Source organism: Dreissena polymorpha, chromosome 12 (genome assembly GCF_020536995.1).
Source record: "Dreissena polymorpha isolate Duluth1 chromosome 12, UMN_Dpol_1.0, whole genome shotgun sequence".
NCBI classification, from domain to species: Eukaryota; Metazoa; Mollusca; class Bivalvia; order Myida; family Dreissenidae; genus Dreissena; species Dreissena polymorpha.
In genome coordinates, this window is record NC_068366.1 from 49,569,278 (window position 1) to 49,580,254 (window position 10,977).

The 10,977-nt window shown below is 34.0% G+C and overlaps 1 protein-coding gene and 1 long non-coding RNA gene across 2 annotated transcripts in view; both read left to right on the plus strand.

The window, feature by feature from the left end:
• The first annotated feature begins 9,295 nt into the window (after positions 1–9,295).
• LOC127853435 (uncharacterized) lies at positions 9,296–10,435 on the plus strand. The gene is made up of 3 exons (XR_008036605.1): positions 9,296–9,439; positions 9,617–9,718; positions 10,351–10,435. It is a non-coding gene; the product is annotated as an uncharacterized LOC127853435 (long non-coding RNA).
• A 134-nt stretch (positions 10,436–10,569) lies between these two features.
• The window catches only part of LOC127852586 (uncharacterized), a 2,292-nt gene continuing 1,884 nt past the window's right edge, over positions 10,570–10,977 (plus strand). Inside the window, exon 1 of the mRNA XM_052386536.1 lies at positions 10,570–10,736. Within this exon, the coding sequence (XP_052242496.1) occupies positions 10,712–10,736 (25 nt within the window). The 5' untranslated portion in view covers positions 10,570–10,711. The remainder of the gene's footprint in view (positions 10,737–10,977) is intronic.

Here is a 10,977-nt window from a genome sequence, read left to right on the forward strand (position 1 = left end):
AATCTGAATTTTTTTTTATCAAACTGCCATTATACGTACGAGTTTTATAATGTTAGGAGATGGTTCCCGGAAAAAAAATCACGGGCGCTGGAAAAAATAAAATAGTATTAAAATAGTCTTTATATACGCCAAGACAAGTCTAGGGGGTGAAGACACTGGAACCACCATGAGCGTTTCTCTGTCAGTATGTTTGTCCGTTTGTAAGTCTTTTTTGTATCTGCAAATTTGGCGGGAAAAAAATATCATATTCTTTGTAACGTAGAACTTTCAAACTTGCATGATATGTTTTTTATAATACAAAGACACGCATGTGCGAATTTCATCGGCCTATGCTTTAAAATTGTATTTCCCTTTTTCAACTGAGAATATCTTAACATAATGATTACTAATATATTAGCCTTTATCTTCCAAAACGATTATCTCTGCAATTACTGATCCATATTATGAAACATCGTGTAATGGTCCGCTGCAGAGTTCTATTTAATCATGACCCTGGTAAATCCAGCCTCACCAAGGGGTTCAAATAGTTTATTAACACGTATGCAGCAAAATAAAATCGTATTTGCTGAAACCTTAAAGCTTAAATATAGTTATGTTGGTTATCCACTGTCAATGTATTCACAATTTTTACGGTGGTTGGTTGTGTTATTTTAGCATTTTACACGTCGAATTATTCCTCCCATAGTCACAATGATTTTTAAGTACTTTATAACATGTTCATTTACTGGAACATGACACTATGATATGAAGCAAATTGGCTTTTTAACGAAAGTTATTGGTTCGTATATCGGAGCAGATTTATTTTTAGCTCACCTGATCACAACGTGCTCAAGGTGAGCTTTTGTGATCGCCTTTTGTCCGTCGTGCGTCGTCTGCGTGCGTTGTGCGTTGTGCGGCGTCAACATTTGCCTTGTTAACTCTCTAGAGGCCACATTTATTGTCCAATCTTCATGAAATTTGGTCAGAAGATTGGTCTCAATGATATCTTGGATGAGTTCGAAAATCATCACGTTTGCTTGAAAAAAACATGGCTGCCAAGGGGCAGGGCATTTTTCCTTATATGGCTATATATGGCTAAAGTAAAATCTTGTTTACACTCTAGAGGCCACATTTATGGTCCGATCTTCATGAAACTTGGTGAGACGATTCATCTCAATAATATCTTGGACGAGTTCAAAAATGATGCCGGTTGGTTGAAAAACATGGCCACCACAAAGGCGGGGCAGTTTTCCTAATATGGCTAAAGTAAAACCTTGGGAACACAATAGAGGTCACATTTATTTTCCGATCATCATGAAACTTGGTCAGAATATTTGTCCCAATGATAACTGTGATGAGTTTGAAAATGGTTTTGGTTGCTTTAAAAACATGGCCACCAGGGGCGGGGCATTTTTCCTTATATGGCTATATATGGCTTTAGCAAAACCTTGTTATCACTCTAGAGGCCACATTTATTGTCCAATCTTCATGAAATTTGGTCATTAGATTGGTCTCAATGATATCTTGGATGATTTTGAAAATAATTATGTTTGTTTGAAAAACGTGGCTTCCAATGGGCGGGGCGTTTTCCTTATATGGCTATAGTAAGATCTTGTTAACACTCTAGAGGCCACATTTACTGTCCGATCTTCATGAAACTTGGTCAGAAGATTCATCCCGATAATATCTTGGACGAGTTCAAAAATGATGCCGGTTGGTTGAAAAACATGGCTGCCAATGGTGCGGGGCATTTTTCCTTATATGGCTATAGTAAAACCTTGTTTACACTCTAGAGGCCACATTTATTTTCTGATCTTCATGAAACTTGGTCAGAAGATTGTCCCAATAATATCTTGCTATCTCAGGTGAGCGACTTTGGGCCTTTTAGGCCCTCTTGTTTTAATTTGTATTTAACAAAAAAATCATTTAATTGAGTATATTGAATACATCATGGGTAAATTATATGAAAAGTAGCAAAACAGCAATGGACACGACTCATTTGTGAATTGTTACTAGTGACTTGATACCAAAATAATGTTTATTGGCTTTGTCTTGAAAATTGATGAACGTTAACACATAAAGAGGAAAAAGGCCAAAACATGTATTTACAAACAAATAATAAATGTTAAATTATATGTTTATTAAAAAATAAAAAAATAAAAGAATATTCTTTCAATAAAGACTGAATCGACTCTTGCCTGTGATATTATTGTTATTGTGACAAGCATTATACCACTAACTTATACGCCTTCAAATTATATAAAGGTGGTAATTACTGATGCATTGAAGACCCCGCTGACCTTTCAGAATTACATGATCTATTTTCTACAAGAAATCAATTAAGTTTGTCGATAATATATATAACGCAAAAAGACACATATTTACCTATAAAACAGCTGCCTTTATTTTTTTAACACTTGGTTAACAGCAGTAAACGTGTTAATTTGTTTTAAATGAAAAATTCGGAAAAGTTTTGAAATTTCGAACTCGGACACAGGTGTGCAACCGAAATGTTACACATTTTGTTTCATAATTTAATACTTACAGATACTTTAAGTAAATTATTTTATGCTGGAATGCCTAAATACAAGTTATGAATCAAAGTAGACTGCAAAGGTACACAAACATTACATCTTCTATTTTCTTTACATTTTCTCCGATTTTCTTGCATATGTATCCAATTTGTCAGGTAAGGTATTAGACAACGTGGATATTTACAGCACAGAAGATCCTATCAATTTTCTACAAATTTGTAGAAAATCATACACACCAAAGGACGATTAGTCTTTTATAAACCTTTAAGAAAATAGCTAAGGATTTTACCAACAAAATAGCGTAATTACAAAGGTATATGGAAATTCTAATTAGAATTCTCAGTTTTAAAAGTGACAAACTTTAATTGTCTGAAAGACCAATGTCTTTGCTGTTGTTATACAGTTTATTTGGTGTGTTCATGGCTTTTTTAAGTATTATTTGGGCTATTGTTCCGACCATGGTGTTATGTTGGAAATTAGACAGTTGTATCCTTTGTATATATTTATGGGATATATAGGGTATTATTTTCAAAGGTCCCTGTAAAATAACACATTCCACCACCGTAAATTATGCATGCCATGACAATTAAGCAAAAATAAATATATTTGTTATTTAACAACTGGGCCAAAATTGGCCATGAAGCAGTGTCCAATTAGCCTATCGCTGCAATTTGCATAGAACAAAATGCAGCGTCGGATATTCGTCACTCATGTGACACGCTCTAGTTAATACTGAAGTACGACCTGTGCCCTATTGCTAACGTTCCTGAAGTATTAAACAATATGCATATTCCGAACCCCAATTAAACCGTTTAGTCGTTTTATTGTACATATAATGACCATGATGTTAGTTCTGCTGTATGAATACATTTGCGAAAAGTTAACGTGCATTTGTATACATTTCTATAGTTTTCGTCGGTATTTCTTTTTGTAGAAAAAATAAACATATTAAAGCTGTAAGCGTCCGTATGATTATACCAAACCTTGATAAGGATTTCAAAGTGTTAATTTATCAATTTTGCAGATTTAATTGTATACAAAGCATTTTAATCAGTCTGCATCAATACCAGTATTTCTTTATTGTTGAGTAAAAACACGAATATCAAATGTATAATTTTAGACTATCGAAACGTACATGGCCACACTTTTGGTTGAAATGACAGAAGATTCATCTACTCAGACGAGTACATCGAAAGTCATCCAAGCCATAAGCGTTGCTATTGCTTGTCATAGTTTAGAGATACAGCTGTCGCATAAGGCTTTGCGGAAGTTATGTGAATGTCTTTTGGTGACGATTAACAAAACCAATAAAAGCGTCGTAGAATTGGAACCAGTTAAACGGCTAGTAAATTCAGAGTACGTGCAATTTTCTTGAGATATGCTGTAAAACTAAATAAATAATTACTACTTAAATGTAAAACTCTTGTAACAATTACAATCACTTGCGTAAAAATAGACATGGTGTGCATACAACATAAAATTATATTGCCCAGATTAGTACATTTAGTTGTGTTTTGAATTTCAGTAAATTGAAGAAAGCTTTAACATGGATTGCAAAGCAGTTTACGTCATTGAGATATGTAAAAGATCCATCATGGATGTACTGTCTTCCACTTGTTCATCTCGTGTTTGGACTATGTACTCCATTTGAAGAAAAAACAAACGCCACTGGCCATGCCGATGATAAACCAAGATGGTGGGGAGTAGCTGAAATACAAGATGTTGTGGCCTTTTTTAAATCAAACAAAAACAAATCTGTGATGTAAGTCTTACTTTCAAAATTGCCAAGACCACCTATCTTGATTAGCACTGCATAATCAACTTGAAGTGACAACAGTTAATATTTTTCAACATATGAACAGCTTTATGTGTTGTATTATCAGTATAATATGTTTTAAATATAAATGTTAATTAGTTTCATAATTATGAGTTGAGCGGATATTTCAAGCAAGCAAACGTTTATGTCAACACACAAACATGTTAACATAATACACAAATATACATCATGCATTAAGGATTTAACAGCAATACAGTCGATGCCACACGTATATTAGTTACTCTCCGCGACGATAACTCATAATGATACACTAGAAATGGGGTAATATGTTCAACGATTATCACACATTTATTGCCACTGAATATAAAGAAGTTAAACTCTAGCTGCTCCAGCAGTATTGTGTTCTTATTATACACAAGTTCGTGGTGCCAATTGCCAAAACGGTTCGGAACAATACGAAACAGCATACACACATAGTAGAATAAAGCTGGGGTCACCGCCTTGGAACGGTCAATGCAAATCGCTGGGGGGTTTAAACCACTTTTAGAGCGATCAACTTCACAATTGGCCCAGCAATATTCACATTAGTCAATAAAATATTTAATTAACAACTTTAATAATTATCCGCATACATCTCCTGAGATTGTGTGCCGAAATCCTTAAGTACGTAAGTCTGTTTCTCTGAAGTGGTACATAATAAAAGTTATTATAATCTGTGTTAAACTTTACAGTTAAGACAAAATTACGATCCATCATTCCATTTCAAGATAATATTTTCGTAAAAAATTCGAATATGTTTTCGGGTACTCAAAAATTATAGTTCACTGTCTTTAAAAACGCATTTAACTTTTTTTAGAGTTGTGTGGACCCTAACACTGGGCGTATGTTCTCTTTATCTCAATATAAATATTTATTTACAAAAATGTTTAGATTCTTTTTTTTATTGAAGGAAATGCAACTGAATTACACTGTCAAGACGATTTGGCAACCCATTGGTACACTTTGCCTTCTTGTTAATGTTATTGTTTTCCCTTGTAAATTACAGTTCCCTTGACACAGTAGTGAAAAAGCTGAGTCCTTTATTTGAAATGGACTTCTACTTGCCGCGGTCTATCGTTGCATCATTCAGCTGCTCTGACCTTCATAAATTAACCGAACAATGGGTTCCTATAGAAGTGGCGTGTGCTGCCTTGGTGTACTGGACTAAAAGGACCAGAGAAACATACCCTCTTCTCAATTATAACGATTATGAAAAGGTACTTAGTAATGCGTACATTTAGTACGTAATTTGTAAGTACAGTTTTAATCATGAATGCAGTATTTTTCTTAGTGAAATCACCCAAATAGATAAAAGTATATCCAACAAACGTACTATTATATTGCCATTTAACTTAAACGTAAACTTACAGAACCGAGTATGAATAAATGATATACTTCAAGCTTTTAATGTATGCTTATATAGCTCCCACGTCTCAGATTAATATTGGCGAGATATGCCACTCAACATAGTGAAGTATTACACTTTAAAGCTAGCAAATTTTAAATGGCACGACAAGAATGAAGCTATGTAAAATGTTTATCTAATACTATTAAAATGTGATGTAACATCAGTTATTATTTGCGAAAGATAACTCAATCAAGTCTGTATTGGCCATTTTAAATAATAGAAGAAATTTAAAAGAAGACTCCGTGAATATGAAGCGAATCAATCAAGTAGCTCAAAATATTTAATTATGGCAATGTTATTAAATTAAAAAGGTCTATGGTCACTTTTGATTATGTAATACGTTGGGTATATACGATATAATACATAGTTCATCGATGTATTGCTTTAATGTTAGCATTCAGTAATGTACACTGTATAATGATATTTCAATAATCGCAATTCCATTATAGTTTTTATTTTCTTAAATAATTCTGTTGAAATAACGTCAAAATTAAAACGAGAAAATTATTGTTATTTTACGTTAAATATGACATTCAAAGAAGATCCTTCCCATAATTTACATTTCAACTATGTTTGCTTGGTTTGGACATACGTTTTTGTAGTTCTGTCGTGTGAACTGTAATGTTTGTGTATGCACAATTTTTTGTTACAGAAAGTAGATGAAACATTAAACGTTATCGTGGAAAGATTTCAGCGGGAAAGCTCTTCCGGAAATGGGTAAGGTGTCATAATGTTATGTTTTATATATACAAATATATTTATAATAAATATAATGTGTTTACACGTTTTCCGTTAAAACGTTTATACATCACTATTCTCACGTGTTCATCTTTTGTCCAGTATGTATTGTCGAATGTAAGGATATACCAGCAAGTGCAAATATAAATAATGTACTGAACCGAATCTTCCAAACGGATTGAATGAAAATATTGTTATCGGCATAGTGCGGTGTTCGGTTAGAGCCACGGGAAAACACAACACGAAGGAGCAAAATCGCGATTCGGGAACACGAAATACGCAATATCGCGATGTTGATAAAGCAATTTTGCATCGTTATCTCGTGTATGCATATTGTGTGTTTGCGGCCTCGGCTTTTTTTTATAAAAAGGTCGAAATTGTAATAACACGATGCAAGATCACGAAATCTAGATAGCATCGTATTCTGAAACCTCGCATCGTAATCTTGAGATTTTACATCGTATTATTATCGAACCTTTGTATCGTAATTTTGCAACCTCGCATCGTGACTTTGCACCAACAGACTTTGAATTACAAGGGCGGGAACGCAGGGGCACGTACGAGGGCACGATTTAATGATGCTACGTAGCCATCCATAGATCAAGAACTTAAGATTTGATATTAACTCCGCAGTCATGCCGTCCGGTCGCATATGCGCAGACGAGTCAGTTCGGTAAACTCTGCTTAAAGAAAATGTATTTTTATGAGGTGCAAACACTATCTCTTCTTCAGATCATTGTTTACCTGACATTTTCGTATAATACCATCGTTTCGATAGAAGGGCGTTAATTCAGAAATAGTAAATCCCACTGAGGTCCCTATGTCATTATAGTGACCAGCCAGGCAGCCACAAACCGGCTTCGGTCCATATACGGTTTTTGGCTGCCTGGCTGGTCACTTTAATGCCATTTTGACCCAAGTGGAGTTTACTATTTCTTATATTACACCGAAGAGTGGCCCCTGTACCATTGTACAGTGTTGTACGATTGTTTATGGTTTAGAACCTAAACATATGGATTTAATCTCAGAAGTTTGTAGCCCTGCAGAATATTATTCAAAATTATGTTTTCAACGAATAATTTGTTAAAGTAATTGCACTTAAAAAATATTATTTTTTTTATAAAATATCCCTTATTTAAATGGAATATTTGGTTACATTAAATAATATATGCCTTTGAGTGTTTTAAAGACTGATTTATTGTATCTTGACAAAAGGGTATTTTTAATTGATAGACTGTATCCAGTAACTTTCATGTCTTTAGGTTTGAAAAAATGTTTATTTCATGCATTTCCTGTTTATAAATAACGCCACAATTGAATCGAATTTTCGTGTTCAGTGTTTCTCTTCTAGGCATTATATAAGAACTTTTAGTTGTAACACAATTTGGGTATTTGTTGATACCAAGACTGGTATTACTTTTACAAATAAAGGTAGTAAAATACCATTTAATTAAGTTTTATTTAAAAAAAAATATGCTTCAAAGTTATGTAGTTTGTCTTTTTACAACCAACATTATTTCTTCCCATTTTTTTAAGTTATCAACGTATTTTAACTCTATTTTAGTAATAGGAGGTTTGTACAAATTGTCGCGTTACATACGCTTTATTATCTTACCGATTTTGTTTTCGACAAACGAATATATATTTGTTAACATATTTCTATGCCAGGACTGTAATGTTGCATGTTTGAATAAACTGCATACATTCTTTGCCGATTCTATGGCGGTTTATTATAAAATTGTCATTTTTCGAACATGAGAACAGTCCCTTTAAGTTACTTGTAACATGTCTGTGTATATGCGATGGAAAGCGAAATTGCTAAGTTAATAATGCAATCTCGCGTATTCGACCTATGCTCAGTCAAGATTCCTCGACCTAAGCTAAGTCAAGACAACGAAACGATTCCAGAACTCGATTTCGCATCGTTCTTTCGCTATCTCGAAGTATCGCAGTGATGTTGTTACGTCGCATCGTCATAACGTACCTTCCTTTCGTGTCTTTGCGTTATCGCCCTTGATATCCAAAAGTCGATAGTAGGAAATCAGATCATGGAGTTGCAATATTCATATGCGAAGGTGCAAGAATAACATGCGAGATCGTGATATCACGATTTGAGGTTGCGAGAAAACGATGCATGATCGCGAAATTAATATCGTGATCTCGGACAGTTTTGTCGCATTTACAACCTTTGAACAAAATTAGGGCAAAACACGACAGGAGATTGCGATGCGATAACGCGATGAACCTATCGCGATCTCACTTTTTCGCATCGTAACAACTTTTTCTTGCCAAATGATTCCGCTTCTTTGTGACGTGTTATCGCGTTATATCCTTTTTCACCCATATTAACAATAGAAAAAAGTAGCCCTAACCTTATTTAAGAGGATAGGTATGAGTTTTGAAAACTAAGACTTAAGATGTTAATTTTGGATTGAAACGAAAGTTAGTAATATTTATCGCATACATGTACACGCGTAAACGTTGGTCCATAAATTAACTTTTATATTTAGCTTAGCTCAACACAAATCTTTACTTGGATGAGCGGTTATTATATAATGATATGCCAAAATTGAATGTCATGGATTCAATGTGTTTTTTCCTAGGGCCAGTTTATTTGTAACATTTTAATGGAAGTAAATTTATACGCTTTAAAACTTTTTCACACATTTCAGATTAAACTCGTCCTATTGGATGGCGCATAAGATATCACATGATTTGGTAGTAGAGGCGTTCAGTCACAACCCAAACAGAGTCTCAAAGAGGATGCACAGTGTAAAGATATTCCTTCACTCTAGCGCGATGTACTGCTCTTTCCATGCTGAAACCGAACCAAAATCTAACGCTACGCGTCAACACACGGAACCCAGACAACTCATAAATACCGTTGTCACAAAAGGCAGCAATTTTCTCACAAAGATAACAAATGATGAGCACTTTATTTGGGGCTTGGAACAAACTTTAAAGGTAAATTTTTTACAATTGTATTTTCGTTTATGAACTTTATAATCTATTTTATATAAGTTTGTGTTTGTATTTTACATTAATTTTGTATTCTATAGATGAACAGTGGACCTGTATGTAAACAATACATGTGTATTGGCTACAATTCAATTTTCAAATTATGATTATTTACAATTGCAGATTTGGAATTCGGCATTAATTGAAAATCCTCGTGCGGATCCTGTACTCCAGCAATGGAATGACTCCATATCAACACAACTCCGAACTGTGTTAACACAAATGGTAATATCCTTGCATGGCTGAAATGATGGCGGCATTCCTGATGGATGATTAAAATGTTATATTTTATCATTGCCTACTACCTGTACTTATTGTAAAATTCATATACCCATTCCGAAACAGTTTCAATACGTCATGCATTTGCGACGTTACATATCCCGATCTTGCTATATGTTTGATAAACCTCGCGCGTTGGCGTATCAAAAGTTACTCGGTTTTCCCGAAAAATTTTCAAGAAATAATTGGTTGGCGCTTATTTATAATTTTGAAAAATTAATATCGATAAGCTCCTTATTTTACAAAAAAATCTGCGCATAGCTGGTCGCGGTTGACATCACTGTGCATGGGTCCATTATTGACTATAACGCACATCTGCATATTATATTTAAATTAAATTTTCTAATATATAATGTTCTTGGAGCATTTGGAGCATTATTTAATATTTGGCACAAATGCATATTCTATAAAACTATTAAGTTTGTTTTTATTTGATTGTTCTTTACTTTATTTTCAACAGTAATATTTTAAGTTATTAATTATTCACCTGATAATTACTCACTATTGTAATTATCGACATTGTATACATTTTGCACCAGCACGAACAGCTTTATGTACAACCATTTCATGCTTTTAAGTGCACGTATAGCAAAGTGAGAGAAGAATTCATAGCCCACTTTTGCAGAGACGGGGACAAATACAAAACAACTATGCATGCATGCCTCAACAACATCGCATTTGAGGTACGTGCATTAGAATAATCAAATACCAATATTTAAAGTAAAAGAATTGCAATAGTCAGCCATGCCCAGACTCAATGGTGTTGTCTCGTATTTGTAGGTCATTGAACAAGGCCTGTATACCTATTCCCCGAAAAGCGAAACTGAACGGATTCGATACAGTGAACTACTATCCAGACTTCTCAATGATCAATGGGAACGTGTGTGCAAGACACACGATTCAATTGACATTTTGCTTCTGGCTATAACATGGTCGCCAATGAAGCAGTTTGTCAAGTTACAATGTAAGTCATTCTATTACGATTGCTTTCTTTTCATTTTCATGCCTGGTAACCACTATATTCTCCAAAGTCATTATACAAAGATAATGATGCACAATCGGATTTATTTGAATATAAAATCAGTTTAAAAAGCTTTGATTCATACCCATTGGCGTGAATATTGCTGTTGTAATAATCATCGAACTTTAACTAAGAAAGTATTACTATTTTCAATTCCTTATAAAAGAACGTCAACGTTTTAGAT